General features: G+C 36.9%; 1 protein-coding gene across 4 annotated transcripts in view; it reads right to left on the bottom strand.

The window, feature by feature from the left end:
- The window catches only part of FYB1 (FYN binding protein 1), a 161782-nt gene that overhangs the window by 5124 nt on the left and 132014 nt on the right, over positions 1 to 24644 (bottom strand). For 3 of the 4 annotated variants that reach the window (XM_047093239.1, XM_047093231.1, XM_047093252.1), the window contains exons 8-16: positions 24213 to 24372; positions 23587 to 23731; positions 18334 to 18356; positions 17251 to 17317; positions 16328 to 16465; positions 14826 to 14851; positions 12692 to 12758; positions 9744 to 9834; positions 8237 to 8399 (exon numbers count right to left, since the gene is read on the bottom strand). In XM_047093239.1, the coding sequence (XP_046949195.1) occupies positions 8237 to 8399; positions 9744 to 9834; positions 12692 to 12758; positions 14826 to 14851; positions 16328 to 16465; positions 17251 to 17317; positions 18334 to 18356; positions 23587 to 23731; positions 24213 to 24372 (880 nt within the window). The remainder of the gene's footprint in view (positions 1 to 8236; positions 8400 to 9743; positions 9835 to 12691; positions 12759 to 14825; positions 14852 to 16327; positions 16466 to 17250; positions 17318 to 18333; positions 18357 to 23586; positions 23732 to 24212; positions 24373 to 24644) is intronic. The other variant, XM_047093247.1, reaches the window with a different exon arrangement.

The raw sequence follows: 24644 nt of genomic DNA, 5'->3' as shown, positions 1-24644 counted from the left end.
AGAAAATAGACCCATTTTATGCAAGAAAGCAAAGATTTTTTTTGAGTACCTTATCTGCGCCTCTATTGTGCAAAATAATCCTAAGAAAAAATACAAACGATTTTTCCTGAAAAAAAAAAATGTCTGCTGACATTTAATTAGTATTACTAACATTTGGAATTCGTAGTTTTGGATTGGCACCTAAACACTACTGTATGCTTGAGATTAGTACCATTTACTGCCTTGTCAATATAGCCTCTAAATTCTTTCACTGAATCAATCTTTTGGGCTTGGTCCACTTTAGATATAAGTTTTATTAGAGTAAATGTGTAAAAAATTATAAACCAGGAAACTCATAGACAAAGATTAATACAAATGATAATAAACTTACTTAGACACACTGATGTCATATCGCCATTGACTTAACATGCAAAAACATTTTTTAAAAAAGCTGGGATCATACAAGTGAAACTCTAGATTAAAACTTAAGAAAATGAATTTTTCCTTGAAATATTCCAGGGTAAAAAGAACTCTATCGAAATATTTTATCAAGAAATTCACCACTTTTTTAAGAAATATTTTTTTAATGCTTATTTATTTTTATGAGAGAGAGAAAGAGGGAGGGCACGTGCCCATGAGCAGGGGAGGGGCAGAGACAGAGGAGGGTAGAGAATCCAAAGCAAGCTCTGAGCTGTCAGCACAGAGCCCGACATGGGGCTTGAACCCACGAACCACGAGATCATCACCTGAGCGGAATTTGGACGCTCAATCCACTGAGCCACCTGGGCGCCCCAAGAAAGTCACCACTTTTTAATGAAAACTTTATTAAAATCCTATTTGGAAAAGGAAAAATCAAAGTTCTCTTTGAATTCCTGTAGTATGGAAATAATGTAGCATATGTCAAAATGATAAAAGAGCAATAATGTAATATTTTCCTCAGAGTATGAAAAGTCAGACCTTGTTATACCTTCCTTTTTTATTTCAGCTAAAGCAAAAGTGGCAAAAATTATTAATGTAAGAACATCTAAAATTAATATCCTTGGTGGTCTTTTATATCACAGTTCTTTTATCGATTTCATGTTAACAGACTTCTAAAAAAAATTAAGGTATATATCATAATTTAACACCATTTTTAAAGGGGAATAAGCTTGTCTCTAACAAATTCAATCTACATGTGTCTCTCGAAAGAGAAAATCTGTGCAGATAACAAGTTTTTAGAAGAAATTGTGGATTTTGTGTCAAGGTCCCAATAGCTGAAATCTGTCTTTACCTGTACTGATGTTTGGGGCTAAAATAAAATGTGAATAGTGCTCTATAGACAGTAATGGTCGCAAACTCCCCACTAGTTAAAATTGGTGGTTCTGCTTATGTTTGAATTTTTTTCCTTAGAATAGAGCGGGAAATAGGGGCGCCTGGGTGGCTCGGTTGATTAAACATCCAACTCTTGGTTTTGGCTCAGGTGATGATCTCATAGCTTCATGACTCTGAGCCACCCTCCATCGGGCTCTGTGCTGACAGCACAAAGCCTGCTCGGGGGTTCTCCCTCTCCCTCTCTCTCTGCCCCTCCCCTGCTCACACTCTCTGTCCCCAAAATAAGTAAATAAACACTAAATTTTTTTTAAAAATTGGGAAATAAAATAATACAATAGTAAGTGTTCTCATGATATATTCATGTTTAAATTAATAATTTAAAAATAATGACATGTATGAGCTGTAGCTTTTACAGTGGAGGTAATCTCATTGTGAGCTGTTCAGGCTTTGCAAAGTCTCTGAACTAAAATTAGAAGATACAAAATTAGGAAAATGTTTAAGAGATTATAAACTGCTGCCAGAGGTTGGACTTACTCCAGCATTGAATATATTTCTGGGTTTTTTTTTTTTTTTTTAGTCTTTATAATATTAAAGGAAATAAAGAACAAAACAAAGAGAATATAATCACCATTTTTGGATCTTAAAGTTTTCTATTTTCCTGTGCTTTTAGATAATCTACTTTCAAAAACTCATTTATGCTAATATTTATAAGTAAGCAATAAACAGTCCTTCACATGACCAAAGTTAGTAACTCATGATATACGGCTTAATAGCCTGTCTTCACAAAATTAATTATAAAATACATATTCTTCTAGATTCTAAAGCCCCTATTACATTTCCTCCTATATCTTGCCTGTGTGAGAGCTCTAAGGAATGGCTTTCTCTTTTGTTGAATGCTCTGCTGTTGCTGTTGCTTGTGTGTGTGAGATAAATAAATATGACTGATTGTGAACATTATCTCAGAAACATGTATCAAGGAGATGCGGTGTGGGATGTACTGTATTCCTCTATTTTAGCTTTCTGAAGTGATGTGATAATTTGGGGCTCATTAGCTGTAAAATTACTATTGTATAGCATCTTTACAGGGTTAATGACTTTTCACAGAGCATAGGTTTTGATGTCTAGTACCTTTAAAAATCTCTAAAACTTCATTCTCTTAAAAGCATGATTCATGACAGTGTAAAAACAAGTGACTTACCATGAATTTTTATATTTTATATAATCTCCCCATTATAGTCCCTAGAAATAATTTTTTTTGCAGTAGAAAAATGATCTCCTTGCTTAAATGTTCCATGTACATCCATTATAAGGAAAATTAATGAAAAATATGAAGGAAATTAACAAAAAAGTCATCACGGCTCCATACCACGTAGAATGGTCGCCATGTTTACTGTGGGTGCTGGCATACCACGGATTCTCACACAAAATATGAATTTATTATTTGGAAACTTCACATTCATAAAGCAGAACAGTGGCTTGAAACAAATGTTCTGAATTATGCGGTGGGTTAGAGCTAACTGAAGAAAGCAATACCCATGCCTTTCATGTGCCAGTTCTCAGGATTGACTCACCTTCCAGAAGGTTGTTGTGAATAAAATTATGAAGGAAATACAAAATCATCTTTGGAAAAGTAGAAAATATCTTCATTCTAATGTTTCCAAATTTTTTACTTAGTAATAAGCAACAAAAAAAGTAATTTTTTTATTATTTCATTTGTTCTAACAAGTCCAGATATAGTTAAATTTACTCAACTTGGCTTCACACAGTTTAAAAACAATAAAACCATGTTGCATAGATTTACCTCAGCAAATGGAATAATATCTGACTTCAAGGAAACATGGTCATAGTATAACAGACAGAAAAAAATAAAACACTGCGTACAAGACTAGATATAAATTATTAGCCTTGTGTTATAGAAACGTTCTCTCTCCCTCTCTTCTTTCTCTCTGTCTCTATTTCTAGGGCTTCAAATCAGTAGACTTTTAAAATTTCTGAATTAAAAAAATTTTCTTCAGTGAGCATGTTTTATATTAAACTGAAAACAAAATAACTTAAGGAAAGAAATGATCAACTGGATTTGAGAAAATCTAAACTCTCTTTGAAATTCCCCTTTCTTAGATGCCCAAAGGAAATGGAGAACATTTTAACCACAAATAATTCAGTTCATGTCTCCTTCCACACTTTTTTTTTTTTTAATTTTTTTTTTTTTCAACGTTTATTTATTTTTGGGACAGAGAGAGACAGAGCATGAACGGGGGAGGGGCAGCGAGAGAAGGAGACACAGAATCGGAAACAGGCTCCAGGCTCCGAGCCATCAGCCCAGAGCCTGACGCGGGGCTCGAACTCACGGACAGCGAGATCGTGACCTGGCTGAAGTCGGACGCTTAACCGACTGCGCCACCCAGGCGCCCCCCTTCCACACTTTTTATAGAAAATTTTTTCTCTGGTGACAGGAAGTGGAAAAACCCACAGCTTATGAGACATTGAGTTGTGGAATATGTGCAAATATTAGTGAGAAATTCTAAACATTTGGGAATGTGCCAGAAATACATATTTAAGATCTCAACACCTCTGCGATATGTGTTTCCATAAGTCAGTGAGTGAACTGATCAAATGTGATAATGCTTGTGAAAGTGGCTTGTACTCCACTCCACAATGGGAAGAGATTATTGTTCATGCTTTCGCCTCTAATTTCTACCATTACAAAATAAGTTGAAGTAAACTATGCTTTCTTTTCTCTGATGGATTGAAGAATGGAAAGTAAGGAAATTGTTAGGGTTACCATGGTGTTGGATTGCAAATGCCTTTATGGCGGTCAGATGTAGAAACAAGGAACTGAAAGATTTAAAATCTCCTAAATGATACATAACAAGCAAACCACATCACTAAAGCTAAGATGGAGAACTTCTGTCTTCTAACAAGTGAAACTATTCCATAGACTTCTTCTTGTTTGTGTCTATATGTCAGACTTTCATCTGGTTTTCCAACTGCAATCTCCAAATTGTTACATTCAGTTTAGTAAGCCAGCCCTGAGCAAGATGCCAGGCACCAGGAGAGGTACTGGCAATACAATGTTGAGAACATTTCAGTGAAGCTACTCTCAAGCTCCGAGGCTAATAAGAATAGTAGATTGGTAAAACGGTAAGGACAATTACAGGGACAAAAGCCATAGCATGGTGGGACAGAGGAGAGATGAACTGTGATTGGTGACTGGGGAGCAGGGAGTGGATGTGCTCCCAATTTTAGATGACAAATGGATTGTTGTTAATAGACAAGTAGGGAGGCACCTGGGTGGCTCAGTCGGTTATGCATCTGACTCTTGATTTCAGCTCAGATCGCGATCTCACGCTATGGGAGATCGAGCCCCGTGTCCGGCTGCGTGCTGAGTGTGGGGCCTGCTTGGGATTCTCTCTCCCTCTCACTCTGCCCCTCTCCCACTTGCATGATCTCTCTCTCTTTCAAAATAAATAGTTTTATTTATAGTTATTAATAGTTCAAAATAGTTATTAATAGTTATTAATAGTTCAAAAATAAATAGTTTCTCTTTCAAAATAAAAAAATAGACAGTTATGGGCATTCGAAGTAGAATGAAATAGCACGGAAAGATAAAATAGCATGGCATATTCAGGGAATGACAAGGAAGTGATATATATTTTTGGAGTGTCAGTTGCAGATGGAGAATAGTTGATGAGCCTGAAGACAGATCTAAAGAGTTTTATGTATTAGCCTAAAGACTTTGTGTTTTTAAAAATATTATTTGAACAACAGTGTGGCAGGTGGATTGGATGAGAGTAACAGTAAGGTAGACATATCATTTGAAAGGCTATTGCAATAATCTAGATGAAGAAGGGTTAAATCTACACAATTATCCCAAATCCTATAGACGTACATGAAGAATGGATCAGAAATTAGGGAAATTAAGAACATCAAGGATCCAGTTCAAGGAAGGAATAAGCAGGAGGTTTAGAGAAATTAAGAAAAGCAGGAGATTTGGCAAAATAAAAGTGAAATTAAGCAGATATGATAATTAAAATTTGGAATAATGCTTAACATGAAAGGTAACAATAGATGCTCCAGGTGGCCTTGCCCATAGACCTTCACCCTCACCACACCAGTGACTTTGCTTCACTCAACTTTCAACTGACAGCACTTGCATTTTTTTTTTTTTAAACAGATCTCTTTTCTTTGGCTTCCAAAGCTCTTTGTCAGCTTGCCCAGTATCCTGAGTGGCTCACCACCTACCCAGGAGTTAGGCTTCAACTTCACATGGACAGGAGTTGATGTATAAGCATCGCGATTTATTTCCCACTGGGTGGGATAACACTGCTACTCTGAGTTCCTAACTGGAATAAGCTCCAGTTATTCAAGTGGCAACCTTTTCCATAACAAGGCTTTGTTGACTGCCTTTCTCTTCCTGTCCACTTTTCCACTTGCGCATGATTTTTTCCCAGAATCACCTCCTAAATGGGGAAGCCAAGCTAAGACAAAGCCCAGCCAAAGAAAGTATTTAAATAAAAAGCAACAGGTACACAAGCGCTGCTGGTTTAATCAGCAGGTTTCCATTCTGTTTGGGATAGACCCCAAATCACCTAAGACTTGAATTAGTTATCAGTGAGCTTAGGAATTGTAAAGTGCACTTGGTATTGCACCAGAAAAAAATGATAAAAATTACATGGAACCCTTGATTGTTGTCTATCAGCACTTCATGTAATCTTTTCACTTCTCGTTTTTAACTGATGATAAATTCTAAGAGGGTAGTAGCCCTCCAGTATTCATAGCAGTATTCAGAATTAATGATATCCAAATAGGAAGTGATAGATTACAAAATCATCCCTGAGTAGTTACTATTTTCTTCATTCTTTTTTTTTTTAAATGTTTATTTATTTTTGAGACAGAGACAGACAGAGTGAGAGCAGGGGAGGGGCAGAGAGAGAGGGAGACACAGAATCGGAAGCAGGCTCCGCGTTATCAGCACAGAGCCCGACGTGGGGCTTGAGCTCACAAATCACGAGATCGTGACCTGAGCCCAAGTCTGACGCTTAACTGACTGAGCCACCCAGGCGTCCCTATTTTCTTCATTCTTAAGGTCCACTGGCTTCTAGGAAGTTAAGGGTCTCTTTCAAATTTCTGTTTCTGGTGCCATATCTTCTTGCTCATCTACATCTATACAAGTTGTTGATGAGGTCATTTACACTTTTGTTACTCAAGAGTTTGTTCCGTGAACCTCAGCATCAATTACCTGGCAACTTGGTAAAATGCAGAATGTTACACCTCATCTCAGACCTACTGAATTAGAATCTGCGTTTTTGACAAGATTCCGATGTGATGTGTATGTACGTTGAAACTGAAGACCATTGCTTTAGATGGGATTAGTTGCTAAAGAATCTCAGGACAGCGTGGCAAGGTTGGTCTGAGGCTTGTGCCCTGGGGAAAGGGCCACATGACAAGTACTAGGATAATTTTCTCTTATGAAAAAGCAGAGAAAAGAAAACAGGTTCACTTAGGCTCATCACCTCAATCAGCCACTATTGGCCGTTTAGTTAATTTCTTTTATTTACATAATTTTTTGATATGGGTATAAGTCCTATCCCACATGAAGCAGGCTTCTTCCTTCTCTTTCTATTGTGTCATGAGAATTTCTGCACATTAATATCATAGTCATCATGTAAATATTCAGGCTGGTATATTAATTATAACTTACTTCATACTTTTTGAAATTTTTAAACTCTTATTTATTTATTTATTTATTTATTTTAATATGAAATTTATTATCAAATTGGTTTCCATACAACACCCCGTGCTCATCCCAACAGGTGCCCTCCAAAATTTTTAAACTTTTAAATGTTTTTTCTGACCCTTTCATGCATAGAGTTTTTCTGCATTTAAAGCTATTCCTTGCGTTGCATCCTCACAAATGCTAGTGTGGATTTGGGTTTTCTTTGTCTCCTGGAGCACTGTCTACACATTATCTCCAGTGACCTTTGAGTGTTAATACTACACTACTCATGCCTTTTATCCTTTGTATCCACATTCCATTTTCTCCTTTTGAAAGCCAACCACACCTCCTCCATGATAACTTTAGATCTATTTCCCCAACCTTGAGTCACTGGTTTTATTCTTAAAACTCCCATTTCAGTTCCTGTCCCTGAGTCACCTTCCTGTCATTAAAATTCGACTCAGAGTTCATGTTTCCACACAGACTGGCCAAGCTGATATGGGGCAGCCACGCTGACCATTCAATTTTAAATACAGGACACATAATTTTGAATTACTCTTCCCCGGACTTTAAGTGAAATAAGCTTCTTTTTAAAGTTTGACAAAAACATTTCCATCTGTCAGTTTTAATAGCTGATCAAGCCAAAGAAGACAGGGACTCTCTTGTGTTCATTTAGAAGAGTATGTTGTATTAAGTGTGTCCAAATAGGAAATGAAAACAAGTAAATTTGCAAGGTAGGAAAACTGGAAATTCTGTACGTGACATGTGCTGTATAATTTCAAAACCAGATGACAGCAAGAGCCACTCACTACTTAGCACAGTGGTTCTTGCTTCAGTATACTTAAGAATAAGCTAGTGATCTTATGATCACAGGTTCCATCTGCCACCCCCCAGAGCTCATGACTTAGCAGGTCAAGAGTGGGGCCAGGCAACTGTGATTTTAATACACAAAGGGTTTTCTGATGCTGGTGGTCTGCGGGACTGCATTTTGGGAAGTACTAATTTGGCATTACTTTGGCACCACAGTGCCGAATATAGCAGGTGAGAAACGATAAAGGATGAAAATAAAATACGCTGATTTCAGCACCGCAAATCTCTAGTTTCTTAATGTTTTCGACAATTCATAAAGCATAGAAAAAACAAAGTTAATAAAACGAGGGTGATCAGGAAAACGTGTCTGATTATTAAATCCTGGAATGCCATATTGACAAAGAGTAAGCAGTGACTTACATTTCCCTTCTTCATTCCTGCAGAGAACTTTCGTATCATCAGTGCTTTGTATAACTTCGAGAGATTCACCGGGCTTCACCTGTAGATCTCTGGTCCCCCACCTTTTAGAAGTTAAGGAGGGTGCAACTTTGGTTGAATATAAAACTCTAATTTCACCATCATACTGGAAAAATACAAACATTTATATTATTGATTGATTGATGTGTATTATTAAAGTTATCCATTTACTGACAGATTTATTAAGAAAGTCTTTGCTAGGGCGCCTGGGTGGCTCAGTTGTTTAAGCATCTGACTTTGTCTCAGGTCATGATCTCACGCATGGTTTGTGAGTTTGATCGTGCATTGGGTGAGCTGGAGCCCGGCCTTGGGTAAGCCCTGCTTCTCTCTCTCTCTCTCCCTCTCAAAAAAAAAAAAAAAGTCTTTGCCAAACAAGCAAAAAATAACGTAAAAGCATTACAGAAAAATTTTCGAGAGAAAAGCCACTCATAATCTCATGAAATAATATAATCATTATTTTTAAAATTAAAAAAATTTTAAGTGTACACGTGTGTTGATTTGATACACTCATATATTGCAAAATGATTAGCAGTGTAGCTTTACCTAACACCTCTATCGTTTCACATGATTACCACTTTTTGTGGTGAGAACACCTAAGATTTACTCTCTTTACAACTTCCAAGTATATAAGACAGTATTGCTAACTATAATCACCAGGCTATACCTGAGACCCCTAAAGTTCGTTCATCTCATAACTGAAAGTATGTACCCCTTTGACCAATATCTCCTCCATCCGCCCACCCCAGCCTCTGGTAATTATCACTGTACCTTGTTTTTGTGAGTTTGGCCTTTGAAGAGTCCACATATAAGTGATATTATAGAGTATTGTCTTTCTCTGTCTGACTTATCTCACTTAGCATAAGGCCCTTAGGGTTGTCACAGTGGCAGGATTTCCTTCTTTTTCATAATTAATATTCCATTACATATACATCATATCTTTGTTTTATCCATTCTAGTTTTAGATTATCCTCTTACTAAAGTTCAAAGAACAACTAAATGTAAATGATTATTGCAGCATATATAGTGCATGTATGAGACTTCACTTAATTTGTTATAAAATAAATTAAAATCTAAAGTAAATTTTGTAGTAAATAAAGGAGTTAGGATGGATAACTCATATTGATAATTACACTTAAAAATTTTTTTTTAGTTTATTTATTTTGAGAGAGAGAGAGAGAATGCTCACATGAATGGGGGAGCAGCAGAGAGAGAGGGAGAGAGACAATCCCAAGAAGGCTCCATGCTCTCAGCATGGAGCCTGACGCAGGGCTTGAACCCATGAACTGTGAGATCATGACCTGAGCCAAAACCAAGAGTCGGATGCCCGACTGACTGGTCCGCCCAGGTGCCCCTATAATTACACTTTTAATAAGTGCATTGTGGTACTTAAAATCATTGTTTTTTTTTCATTAGCATTTTGTACTTTGTCTAATATTTAAATATGACATACTTTAAACTTTTTCCTGAAGTCTTTCTCTTCTTTTTCCTGCTTTTTTAGCTTCTTGGGGTCTTTTTCTTCTGTCTTAGCCTTGGCTCCTTGACTAAGATGGCAGAACACACATAAAACAACACTTAGTTTAGTTTGAAAAGAATAGCGTACAATAAAGACTTCATCCATCACTTAACAATTTTGTTCAATTTTGTTTTTAGTTGGTTCCTTTTCTTAGAAATCTAGTACATTCATTGTAGTAAATGATAACACTTCATACACGGAAGAGATTCTTCACAAGAATATAGTTAAAGTGGAAGTAGTGATTAGTTATGTTGAACCATTGAAATGACTGAGGTATAGTGTAAACATGCTTACACATCAGAGGTTCCATATAATTCAGCCTATCGTCAAACTCCCTATATATTTTCAGCCCTTCCTAGGTAATTAAGTGGCCTGGCCACTGTCATAGAAGAGGCTTTTTGAAAAATAATGTTTTTTAAAAAGTTGATTTTTATGTCTTGAAAAGTTTATCTATTTAAAAATAAAAAAGTTTACAATTCTAGTTGAATTTTCTTGAGCCGTTTTTCATATCTTCTTAAAATGGAGCCAGGCTGGCATCTCATAGACACCAAATGGACTCCAGCTGGTTGTCATTAGAAGGGTGAAGAAGCCTAAGATAGTGATTCTCCAGCCTGGACACATATGGGATCACCTGGAAGTTTTAAAAAAGTACCGCTACTTATGTCTAATTCCTAGAAATTCTAGGAATTAAATAAATTCTATATATTTAAAATTCTAAATTAAAATTCTATAAATTAAATAAATTCTAATTAAGTAGAACTGAGTGAGGTCTAGATACTGACATACATACTTTATAGCTCCCCAGGTAATAGTAATTTGCAACCAAGGTTGAGGGACATTTGCTAGGGCTGAATGTCTATGTTAGGGAAAGGTTGGGAATCTCTGAAGGAGGGAGTTTTAAAATCAGAATTTTTGGGTATAATGAAAAATTCTAAACACTGATATTAATTATTATCTAGCTTACCTAAAATAAATCTAGCAACTGATTTATTGAAAATGTTTGATTCTTTAACTTTTGAGTCTTGGGATTTAGTTCATCTACTGTGAAATGGATTAGCACATTATCCTTCCTTGGGTTCTGTATCCTTCCTCAGTTTCTCCTGTCTTATGGTCCTCTGGGCAGTAGTGGAATTGCTATCCCAAATCAGCACTTTGGAGCCATCAGGACACACACGAGTGTTCAAAATGCCCCGTGAGCTCTCTTTGAAAATACCTTACTGAAATTTAGATTTAGCTAAAAATAGAATATTCTGTTAGAGAACATAAAATAGTCTTAAAGTCTGAAAATAAGCAGCAGTAAAGAGAACGGTACCTATCACATCAAGTTTAACCAGCTGGGGTTTATTCTACTTGAAGAAAAGGTCCAGTGCATAACCAGGTACCTAGAGAGCTGTTTAATGGAATGTGGTGGCATTTTTACAGGAATATAAAACAGAAAAATGCATTTAAAAACGTCAGGGATAGAAGTGACTTCCCAATGGTGAGGCATTTTCAAACCGAACATATCACTGAAGAAGATTAGATTTTCCTTCCAGAAAAAAGGAGAACAATTCTCTTTTCATCTTGCATGTTTGTTTTGCCTGTGGAACTTGATCTTCACATAGAAATGATAACGTATTCTCCCTTCAGTTTCTTTGATCTTGAAACTTTCATTCAGTAAAATTAGCTTAACGGTGTTGGTAAAAAATAAATGCTAAATGAATACATGCTCATGCACTCTTGCAGCATAGCTTAGAAGACGCTATGTATTGTCACCCGTTTATGTCACTTTCAGCCTTTAACTAATCAAGGCCAAGATCTTTTTATTCATCCTTTTTTCCTGAGAAAGCTACAGACGTGTTCTTGCTTTCATACACAGTATGTATCAGCTCATCGCTTGTGTTTATTGGAATATAGAAAAATCTTATCATGTTATTTCCTATTTCAAAAGAAGTTTCTTTTTTTAATTTTTTTAAATAATTTTTTTTAACGTTTATTCATTTTTGAGAGACAGAGACAGAGTGCAAGTGGGGGAGGGGCAGAGAGAGAGGGAGACACAGAATCCAAAGCAGGCTCCAGGCTCTGAGCTGTCCGCACAGAGCCCGATGCAGGGCTCAAACTCACGGACCGCAAGATCATGACCTGAGCTGAAGTCGGACGCTTTACTGACTGAGCCACCAAGGCGCCCCTCAAAAGAAGTTTCAAAAGAGACTCCTTTTGTACTAACTGATCTTAACAGATTTTCATACAGTTTTAGCCTAAAATGAAATTGAAACCTTAGGTGAGCTGAAGAATGTCACTATTCACCTTGAACAGTTTTTTTTTTTTTAATTTGAATGGAACCTTTGAGAATCTGATGCTTTTGTGAAAAAGAGACATAACAAAGTCCTTTTAAAACACAAATCATTTTTTTTTCATAAAAGGAAAAAAATCTTGTGGAGGACAGAAGAGATTTGAAGAAGTTAGGTGAGGGTTGAGACATAAACTAAGAAGTGTATTCAAGACAAAAAGCTTTTAGGAAAAGGGTAAAAATAAAGGGAGGAGATGAATTGGTGAGATCAGTCATGATCAGGCTCTCAAATATTTCCCCAGTAATGAATATTTGAATGAATAAATGAGTGCAGACATCAGTGAGTCACAGGGCAGGGGATAATCAGGGGACCAGCAGCCGAACTACTGGGAGAGGGGGAGGGGAAGAGGGAAAAGCAAGGGAGGAGAAAGGAGAAGGGGGATCAGGGCTCTCCACCCACAAATGGAGCAGAACCCTTAGAGCTTGGATCAGAGAGAGGACAGAGCAAACAGGAGCGAACACAGGAGATCCATACCCCTGTTTTATGGGGTTTTATTCTAGTTGAATTTTCTGGAAGAGTCTGATTTCTGTCTCAAAATGAGGACATTTTAATTACCTCAGCTCTGCTGGTGGAGCAGGGAAATCGGACGCATCCACATCGTCATAAACTTCATCTCCCATGTCTAACAAAAGACAAAATACCAAATGTTGAAACACTTTAGGTTTGAAGTTTTAAAATTATTATTATTATTATTTTTTAATTAAGTAGGTGCTACGTCCAACATGACCCCGAGATCAAGCGTCACATGCTCTACTGACTGATCCAGCCAGGGACCCCAGTTTGAATTCTGATATGAACATTCAGTCATGTTTTTAATTTAAAGATTTTTCTTTCAAAGACAACAAAAGAAGTTTCCCTGGGGTCTCTGTACATTTCTCCTGGAGGCAGGGAGAGGTTTTTCTCTCCCTAGATGCTTCTGTTAAATTTCCCTCAAGAAAGCCAGTGACCATGGTTGTAACTAGCATCACCAGGATAAGTCCCCCCAAAACAGTGACTGAGATTATTTGAAGATCCACACTTGTGATGAATGGAAGATAAGTAGATTGCTGACAAACAAATCAATATTACAGCCCATTGGCAGTAGGCAATAGAGATTGAAAGCAAGATTCCTAGGGGATTTAGGATGCTAAGATAATATATATTATTTTATTTATATGTGTGTCTTTGTCTATGTCTGTCTATCTGTCCATCTGTCTATCTATTTATCCATCCATGTATCATTCTTTTTTATTCACTGATCTGCTTGCTCCTTATTAACTTTTAATTTATAGCAATATTAGGTGTGGTATCACCTTAAAATAGAAAGAATATTTCTGTTAATAAGACAGAGCTGGTACCAGCAGGTATGGAGAACCAGTATTGGTGGAAAAGTGGCAATGACCTTAACTAGTACAATGGCTTTTCCAATCCATAGATACTTTTCTTCCTTCTAGAGCTCTTGTTAATAAAGTCAGGAGGATTGCTTCCTCTTTGTACCTATTGAGTTGCTCCACAGCAAATTAAGCTGAAGAGATGAGTTGAAGAGAGTAAAATGTTTTAAGGAATGATTATCACAGAAAGTTTAAATGCTCTCTGCTAGTGGCAAGGATTTAAATTCTTTAAGAATTCCTCCTCTATCTGTAATGTAGAGAGTATATACATATATGGTATATACATATACTACACACACATGTGTCTGTGTGTGTATTCCCCCCGCCTCAGGTAATTAATTTCACAGCTATGTGAAGAATCCATAATTAATATATAAAAATATGACATATCATTGGTTTCCAGAATGGGAAATATTACTGTTCCATGCACATGCACTTAAAACACACTTGAGAACAAAAGAAAATGAAAAAAAAAAAAAACATAGTTTTTACTTAACTGATCACATTTGTTTCATTTTATACCTATCCTTTATGGAACTAAGATTCTTGAATGCTTTTTGAAAATTATACATTAAGATATAAGCTCATTATCAGTTATTGATCAACTTGTATTAGTGCCTTACATTCTTTCATATTGACAACTGAACACGAGGTCAGATAACCAGTTTGGAAAAAGATTATCTGTGTGTTTAGTTTTCTCTTTCAATTTATTTATAAATTCAAATAAACTTTTTGAAAGCCCCTGAATATTCTTATGAGACATTTTATTTTGTTCAAAGTGAATTTAAGAAAAATCTTTTAAAGTTCTGTCTCAGATCTTTAAATTAAAAAAATAAGCTGATGGAAACTGTACAAAGAAGAAACTGTTTTATATTTAGCAGTGGAAGAATTTCCAAATACAATATAAATGATACATTTAAAAAAAACAAAGAAATTTAGATTTAGAAGGGCCTTGGTGGCATATAATCTGGTATATTTTTAGAAATCATTGCGCAGAGGCCCAATATATCAAGCTCTACTGAATTGGGGTGGATAAGAGATGGGAAATATCGATGTCCATCCCTGCCCACTTGTTTATTTCTCCTTCGTGACCCCTATGACTGGGTGAACTGTTTAAAAACCATCAAGATGAAAAATTCTCCTCTTCCCACTCTTTCACTGTTGAAGAACTGTGGAGCAGTTACTTGACAGCTTTACACAAGTTATGATTTCCAGAGTCAGAACTTTAATCCAGACACCATGACTATATCCAGTGCCTTCCCACCACCCTATCTGCAAAAAAAGAGATATAAAATATATACTTAATTTTTGTTACTTACCCAATTGTTTAGGAGGAGCAGGAAAACTGGAAAGAAAATGAGAACACAATTATAATCAGACCAATCTAAACACAGAAATTGAGTCCTTTATCTAGGGATAGGCCTGAACAAGTAATAGCCCGGAGGCTTATAAAGGCCAATTAATCCATTGACTATCATTCCTTTCTCATCCTCCATTTTTCCACGGAGTTTCAGTTTCTGTCCATCAATTTGGAATTTCATGAGACTTTTTTTTTTTAAACTCCAATGGTGGCCAAAAAGTCAACAGTCAAGACATTCAGTGGTTTATTTTGCCCATGGCCATTGGACCAGTATTTTCAGATTTGTCCTATGAGGTTTGGGCATATTATCACATCAGAGTAAAATAAATGAACTCAGTGTTTTGGAGTCATCGTGGCATAGCTCAGGCCAAAAGCTTTTATTTGACTAAAGGAGTAGAAATAGAGAGCTGAAATCAACAAAGGTCATAGGACTCTTTGCATGACCACGTTTTCCCAATATATGTACCCAAACAGGAGAATGGTGAATAAGAGAGGAATATCCACTGAAACTAGAGAGGGGGAGCTTATTAATAGAAGTGATCTGAAATTAGGACTGGGTGGCATTTAGTTGCAACAGAAAAAGACCTTTGCTTCTATTACTTTTTGAACTTTAAACACACACATAAACACACATTATTGGAAGAATGGTGCACAGTTACACTGAAGTGTGAGAGGTCATTAGTTCAGATGATTTAAAATCAAAATTAGGAATGTGCAGGTGGAGCAGGGAAAATAATCTCTGCTTTTATTTCTAAGTAATGTCTGCATTTGAATAATTCTGCATCAAGAGAGGATTTATTAAAAAAAAGAGGATTTGTTATGTTTACTTATAATTTTGAGTGTCCTGTTCACTAACTGTTGTTTTAGGTTTCACAAAAGAGTTTATAATGAGGAATTCTATGTGGAATTAACATTTTAGAAAGACTGTAATGAAATATGGAGACTCTAAATTTAACTACAAACACTTTAAATACTGTATTTAGAGAAAAGAAATTCCAAATTGCATCCTTATTTCCAGAAAACTAATTTTTAAAAGAGAATGTATATTTTGAAGAGTAGTCACTATATTATATAACGTGGCATTGGAATTGTGAGCTTTTAGATATGACGCTGCAGTTAAAAAAAAGTCCTACTCAATGGAGTGTATGCGTATGAGTGTGTGTGTGTGTGTGTGTGTGTGTGTGTGTGTGTTCATTTGTGTGTATTATCTGTGCATGTTTGTAGGGAAAGCAAAATATATCTTTGAACCATATGACAATTTTTGAAGACTTTGTGCTCTTCTGTAAATGTCTGAGTGTAAGGGTGACACAGTAAATAAGGCTCAGATGACTAATGGAAAATAACATTGAAATGACTTAAGCCTGTCAGAATTTGGTTATTGGTTATAAAATATTAGTAGCATTTGATTAAATTAATATTAGTGTAGTTATTGTGCACTGGATTTGGTTGGTTGACTCTTACGATGAACCTTCATTATTGTCTGACTCAGAGACTTTAGGTTTCTCTCGTATACTTTTCTTTTTGTCATCTTTTCCCTTTAACATCTTCAAAATCCCCCAGGACCACGAATTACTCTTCTCTTCAACCTGTAGTGTGGAGCTTAGGAGCATGCAGGCATTGATCAGAATGGAATAATCAGCGGAACGCGAAGACATTGGGTGGACATTCAGATTTTTTATAACTATACTGCATTGATCATTCAGGCAGTAAGTTACTCATTGTAATCAACAAGATGATGCTTTCAGGTTTATAGGCCTCAGTCTTTGAATACTGCTGCTGCTAGGTTAAGTAGTAGGTAAGTTACTTTTTTTTCTATTTAGTGAAATTTCTTTTGGTTTTAAAATAAAAAGCTAAGTCAAAATTAAGTTTTAGACATCAATTTTGCTTTATGTTATGTTTAAAATTAAGTAATTAACAGATCTTAAAATTTAAAATATGCCATTATAAAAGTTTAAGCAAGTACAGAATTAAGCCTTATACTGGTTTTGCCACAGATAGCAGATGGTCTCAGTGTATTTGGATTGCCTGTAACTCTGATCATTATATGGAGGATAGCCATGCATCAGATAAGCTCTCCAGAGATTACTGATTGATAAATAAATGATTGGGAAAAGTTTGAAAAAGAATCTACAGCATTGGTAATTCTTTATTCCTTTTTCATTTCTCTTTTTTTGTTGGGGTTCTTTCAAAAAATATACCACTTCATCTGAAGTGTTGTGCAATTATACTTTCTGACTTAGGACTGCTATTAATTAAACATTCAAATAATTTTTGGCGTTATAATAAGGAACACTATATTTTGCTTTTTATTCTAACCAGAAATCAACATTAAATTTCAGTGTATCCAAAAATTTACAAGGAAGCAATTCACTGATTATTCTTACCCATCATCAGTATCTTCCTCTTCGATCCCATCGTAAATATCATCATCTGGGGGAGGTGGGAACATCCCTTCATGTGGATTGGCCAAGGGGAGAGAATCTTCTGTTAATTTTATAATTTTGTCAGGTAATAGTCACTCAAATTTGATAGTAAATCTGCCTTATTTAACTGCAGAAAAAGTTTCTTAATAACCATGTAACTAAAAAATAACTTTATGTTCCTATTCTCACATAGATAGTAGGTAAATGAATTTTTTTGTTGAATATTTTTAAAGGAATTCTTAGAGATGAAATTTAGTAAATGTAGAAAGAGTGCCGAGCTTTGGAGATAAAAGGGATGGGGAAGAATAAATATGAGAAAAAAAATAAAATTGAATAGAGTGTAGAGTTAAATACTGTGGAAAAGAGGAGGGAGGAGGCGGTAAGAAAATTTTCATTAATAGTGAGGAGACATTCAGGAAAATATACTGATCAAGATATAAGTGAGGGAAAACAAATAGAATGAAAGGTGAATTTGTGAATATTGGTAGTAGCTCTGGTTCATTTAATCAAAGTGATATTTTAAGGGTTAAACCCTTTGTTGTAAACCCTTAGGAACCTTGCTGTTTGACAAATATTTATTTAACAAGTGTTTATTGAATACCTCCTCAATGCAGAAATATGTACAAAGAACTTGAAATCTGACTTTTAGGATGAGTATTTTAGCACTGTAAATTAGTGCTAAAGGTATTAGTAAAATATCTTTATTTTGGTGATGAGCAAATGAGGAGTCTTTATACGTTATCATCCAAATAAGGATACTTCTGAAAGTGAAGGGGGACACTATTAATAACTGTGCTCAGACAACTGGCATAAATTAAGATTGCCCTGGGCACGCTGGAAATGGAGTCACCCCATGACCCATAACAAACTTGGAAGAGAGAAGTGACTTCGTTAGGGTCACTCAGTGACCAGGACTGGAATCCAGGTCATTGGCTTCCAGTCCAGTGGTTTCTCTACCACTTAAAGATCTTCTTCATAATTTGCAGACAAAAGCATCTTGTAGTGATGACTCGAAGAAACTGCTGATAAAAGTTTGTGGCTTACCTCCACTTCCACTCTGACTGTGGCTAGGAAAAAAAAAATAAATTAAATTAGCATATGAATTATGTAGCTATTGGGAAGAGAAGTACATGTATTGAACAGTTATACAAGAGAGAAATAACATTGCAGTTAAAAGTTACCAGAATGTTTTATGTGAAGAGGAAGAGACATTGTTCCTTATCACAATAGATGAGTAGTAACAAGGCAAAAACAAAACAAAACAAACCTAATAAGGATCAGATGAGTAGTACTACATAAAGTTTTCAAAACAATGTTAATGTTTGCTTCTAACATTTTCCATGAGGTAGTTTTTAGCTTATACATTATTACACCATTCCATACATGGATAGATTTATGAAAAACAACCAACCAACCAACAGTATTATTCCAGGAATCATACAAACCCATTAGTTTTTTAATGCTTTTTATATTTTACTTATTTTGAAAAAGAGAGAAACAGCATGGAGGAGGGACAGAGAGAGGGAGAGAGAATCCCAAGCAGGCTTCATGCTATCAGTGCAGAGCCGGATGTGGGGTTCAAACTCCCCTCACAAACTGTGAGATCATGACCTGAGCCGAAATCAAGAATCAGATACTTAACCGACTGAGCCACTCAGGCACCAGGAACCATTACTGCATTCAATTCAATTGTCTTTTAATATGTTATCGCCAGAGCATTTAACTCTTAGCCCAGTAGCATTATATTCTTTTTTAAAGGGAGAATTTCTAAAAAAATGGAAATCTTACTCATGAAATATTATTCTTATTATTACATATAATGTGGCCCCTGATTTTCTAAATTCAGATTGCCTGTACTTTTTGTTTATTTCTAGAACATTCTATATTTTCCCCATTAAATTTTTTTTGATGTTTATTTATTTTTGAGCGAGGGAGAGAAACAGAATGAGAGGGGGGGAGGAGCAGAGAGAGAGGGAGACAGAGAATCCGAAGCAGGCTCCAAGCTCTGAGCTGTCAGCACAGAGCCCAACGTGGGGCTCAAACTCACAAACTGTGAGATCATGACCTGAGCCGGAGTTGGACAATAAACCGATGGAATAACCCAGGCACGTCTATATTTTGCCTATTTTATAATCATCTATTTTCTTGCCTCAGTCTCCCACTAAAATGTGAGCTGTGCTATAGCAAAGGAAGAGTAGATTGTGAGAACTGGAAAAATCTCAGAAGCCTGGTTTAATCCCCTTGTTTTGCAGAAAGGAAATGAGAAATGGAATGACTTGACCAAACTCACTTCTAATGAACTGAAGAGCTGAGATAGGAACCTTGGTGCCCTGCCTTCCTGTATAGTGTTGTTTTGTCTATACCTCACTGCACTCCCTGTAAGCACCATTTTCGACCTTTGGATTATCTGCCTCCAACAGGTATCAGTCTGATATTACAACCATACATTATTAATTATACACTCATATCTGATTCTTCAATCTTAAGGTCAGAGTAAAGGAAATTGGCCTGACACAGATCTATGGGTTAATTTAGAAATAAAACCTACCCTTACTAATGGAACTCTGTAGCAAAGCATGCTATAAATGTCCTAATATATAAATAAGGAGTTGATTTTTAATGAAGTTTAAGTATATTCTCCACTTGCTTACATACTGTTTTCGCATTCATTTTGTCTGACATTTCCCTTTGAGCATGAAGCAAGCAGTCAGGATTATGCGAAAACTTGCAGTTTTGGTTGGCTGCCACTCCTGGCAAATAGAATTCATCCTGGACAATGAATACCAATCTCATACCAATCCCCAAAGAACAGGGTTTTAATAATCAGGAGCAAAGCTGCCGCACATCATTTTCTTTTTAGAGCAGTTCTTCAATTTCCTAGACTTGTCTGTTTGGAATTCAAAGCACTCACCAGCTGAAGTGGAGGTAAGGAGAGGAGAGGGTGAGAAAAAAGGGAGGAAAACAAGGGAAGGAGAAATGTAAGGAAAAAGGTTGGGGAGCAGGCAGAGAAGCGAGTTTGTCACGTGATGGGGAAGTATGTGTGTGTGTGTGTGTGTGTAATTTCCTTTTCTTCAAGGCCTCGTTAGTTATTACAGAAATTGCTTTAGTTGAGAAAAAAAGGAGAAAGACAGCGGTTGGGACCTGTGTTTCTAAGCCTCTTGTCTGCTCACAGAGTCTGAAGTTCGAAGTCAGTTCCCCCTTCTCTGGAGGAATAGGGGAGAGCAGGGTGTGGGGACAAAGGGGGCTTCTGGAGAAGGGGAAAGGGGATGGTGCTTTACTCCAACTCTAGCCGGGGCAGCTCCCGGCTGTCCTCAGCATCTTTCCTTGTTCTACTGAGGACAAAGCCTGTTCTGTTGTGAGATCTCACAGGCAACAGCTGTAGCTTCAAAAAAAGAAAAAAAAAACACTTGTGTTTTCATTTTCTCTTCTTTCGCTTTCTTATTAAATATGCATACGGGGGGGGGCGCCTGGGTGGCTCAGTCAGTTAAGCATCCGACTTCAGCTCAGGTCGTGATCTCATGGTCCGTGAGTTCGAGCCACGCATCAGGCTCTGTGCTGAGCGCTCAGAGCTTGGAGCCTGTTTCAGATTCTGTGTCTCCCTCTCTCTGCCCCTTCCCTACTCATGCCCTGTCTCTCTCTGTCTCTCAAAAATGAATAAACGTTAAAAAAATTAAAAAGTATGCATACCGGCTGCAAGATGCTAGTATATACTCTGGGGCTATGTTTGTTTAAGATATTGAACATTAAAACCATGCACCTCCTCCAGCTCCATTTCATTAAATGGAAGATTCTTTTTCTGCTGCATGCTTACTAATCAGAGCATGTTTAAGAGTTGCTGTCTGTATGGACTCGATACAATGGAAAAAATAATAGTGTTAATTAGGGGAAATAGTTGCCACTTACGGTTAAATAATATTTCATTTTAAGAACATCACCCCTTTTCACGGATTTATTATTTTTTCTTGAGTTTGTATATCATAAATATGTATTTATTAATATTACTGGGGTTCTTTACTCTCAAAATAAGAGAATTTTTTTAAATAAATAAAGCTAAAGTATTGATAACAATACTTTTGATATTGTTAACATATTTTAACATTGTTAAAATTGATAACAGACACGGAATGACATACGCATGTACAGGAAATTTTGTACGTCTCAGAATATGGCCTTTTAAAACTTTGACCTCAAAACTGGCATTTACAAACCCCTACACTAGGTCAGAGTGTTTCTGATTACTAGAGCCAATTTATGATCTGTAAACTCCAGGGCACACGTGGCATGTTTTGATATGTGTTGCATAATTTATGGAGTATTTATTAAATGTACCACAAATTGTGCAACATATATCAAAACACGAGGAGAAGACATTGCAGGTCTATTTAGAAAGACAAAACTGCCAGAAAGCAACATGACAAATTTAACTGATGACATGAAGTGAACAACTACAGGAAGGAAATGGAATTCTTCCTACATTTTATAAGTATATTACTATTTTGATCATTTCACATTTTAAAAATGTTTGATAATTGAAACTTTTTTTTTGAACTTTGAGTTACGAAGAATGCAGACCCATTTTTACCCAAGTGAAGAGCTAGCCCAGATTGTGTGTTTTGAGATCACAGTGGATGTTTCCCAATTCTACAAAATGGGCACAGAAAACAAGGATTCTTAAGTGGGCTGGAGATTTTTATCTTCCTTTACCCTCAGCTTGAGGGGGTTATGGATTTACCAAGAAAAGGGAGATATTGGAGGGAGGAAGGAATGAAAGAAGGAAAATGGAAAAGCAAGAAGAAGAAGAAGGGACAGGGAAGACCAGAGCTGGGAAAAGGAGCCAGAGAAGGAGGGATGGAGAAAGGCAGTTGAGGAACTGAGAAGGGAAAAGACGGGAAGAAAAAGTACATGGGAGATAGCCAATCTCCCCTCCTGCCTCCTCCAGTAAGGATGTCTTGTTGTGTTCCTCTGCCCCAGGAAGACATTCTCATAATTCCTACAGGGAAGGCCATTCCAATCTACTGGAATGAATGGTCCAGGAAAAATAAATTGGACCCTTTGCTGATTCACAGGGATCACAGAGAATTGAGCTTTTGCTTTTTATGTTTAAAATTTCTTTTTTAAATGTTTATGTATTTATATTTTTTTGAAAGAGAGAGAGAGAGAGAGAGCATAAGCAGGGGACGGGCAGAGAGAGGGGGAGACACAGAATCCGAAGCAGGCTCCAGGCTCTGAGCTGTCAGCACAGAGCCCGTCGTGGGGCTCAAAGTCAGGAACCGTGAGATTATGACCTGAGTCGAAGTTGGCCACTCAACTGACTAAGCCACCCGGGCACCCCTTGCTTTTTTAAGTTTAAAGAGCAAAGTAGGGGGGTGCCTGGGTGGCTTAGTCGGTTAAGCGTCTGACTTCGGCTCAGGTCACAATCTTACGGTTCGTGGGTTTGTGCCCCCACTGGGGCTCTGTGCTGACAGCTCGGACCTGGAGCCTGCTTCTGATTCTGTGTCTCCCTCTCTCTCTCTGCCCCTCCCCTGCTCATGCTGTCTCTCTGTCTCTCAAAAATAAATAAATGCAAAAAACGTTTTTTTAAAAATAAAGAGCAAAGTAGAGCTGTATTAAAATTCATTCTTTTTTCTGTTATGTTTTCAAATAAGAACAACAAATACATTTAGACTCAGAGATTTCAGAGCAAAAATTTTTATATTTTTATTTTTAGAGCTGAATTTTATATCTCATGCTTCATGTTTTTATGAAATCATATTTACTTTAGGCATAGCCCTAAGATCAAATCAGAATGATTATTATTAAACAGCATTTTGGAATGCTAACACATTTGGCAAGACCTGGCAAATGGACTATTCTTTTTTAAGTAGTATTTGATACATACAACCAAAGAGTAAAGTAAAAGACTACAGAGTTTAAAATTTTTTTAAATATTTATTTATTTCTGAGACAGAAACAGAGCATGAGCAGGGGAGGGACAGAGAGAGAGGGAGACACAGAACCAGAAGCAGGCTCCAGGCTCTGAGCTGTCAGCACAGAGCCCAATGCGGGGCTCGAACTCACAAACCCTGAGATCATGGCCTGAGCCAAAGTCGGTCACTCAACCGACTGAGCCACCCAGGTGCCCAAAGACTACAGAGTTTTAAGTGACCTTTCACCCCTATTGGAATACCTGTAGCTGTAAAAGGGTATTCAGGGATAGCAAGCAGTAAGAGACGTGGAAGGTAAAATTTTAGGATCTTAAAATACATCATCTGACGAGCCAGCAATCTGATGTGTTTTACAATTTGTATTTGTCCATACCTGCTAATATCATCCTGCTCTGCGACGTCATCATATACCTCCTGGTCATCTCCAATCGGTCTTGATGAAAGAGCACCGAGAGAACTTTTCTTCAGCCTCAGGGAGTCGTAGTCGATCTCCACGGCAGTTGTTTTAATATAGCCGTCTACCGAGAGGAAGAAGGATTTATTGTCAGGCAACTGTAGTTTCAATATCTCAGAGTTGTAGACAGAATATCAATTGCACATCTGCACATCTTTCCCTTCATTTCTTTGCTTGACTCCTGATTTATAGACTTCCGACGCAGACACATTTGACTGGACTTCGTCAAAGTCTTATGCTGTTGTGGTTTGGGATAAGCCTAGAGTCTATTTTAAAGATTCCACAGTGACTCACAGGACTCATTTTTTCACCTTTTAACATCAGTGAGGAACCCAATGCCCTTTGTTTCTCCCTGGAATAAAACAAATATTTACACTGTTCCCCAGTAAAAAGACAATGCAGATGAAATGAAGATATGTCAATGTCGTTTTCAATCTTCCTATTTTTGTCCACCCTGTAAAATACTCCTAACTTAACAGAATGTCTTAAAAAAAGAAAACAACAACAACAACATTTGGAGATGTCATAGGAAAATTTGTACTCACATGACCCCCTGGCGGTTCTGCCCAGCCATTTTCCTTCAGGGTTGTCTGTGATGCGGATTATTTCAATTTGCTCTCCTTGCTTGAAGCTCAGTTCATTCTTTCCTCCTTTGACATCACAGCAAGCTTTTGCTTGATGGATGACTTGAATAGGGCCTGTTAGCTGCAAAGAAGGGGGGACATCACAACAGGCTTCCTTACTCTTCAGAAAATCTTTTAGGAATGGAGTTTTGAAAGCAACTTGCCGACCAGCCTATTTACAACATTTATGGTTTGAATTAGACACTGAAGGTGAATATCATCTAACGAATGTTCTTATAAGATGTGGTAGGGGAAAATCACAGTGGTGAGGCAGAACCAGCAAAGAACAGGTAAGCATGTGCTTGGGGTCCAGGAGAGAGTAGCAGTCATCTGTCGACCTTAGAAATCTGTGAA

This window comes from Lynx rufus, unplaced genomic scaffold (genome assembly GCF_022079265.1).
Source record: "Lynx rufus isolate CCGP_SWC_20201006 ecotype Redwood Valley unplaced genomic scaffold, mLynRuf1.p SCAF_1, whole genome shotgun sequence".
NCBI lineage: Eukaryota > Metazoa > Chordata > Mammalia > Carnivora > Felidae > Lynx > Lynx rufus.
Note: the sequence above shows the minus strand (reverse complement) of the source record. Positions and strands in the feature narration are given on the sequence as shown.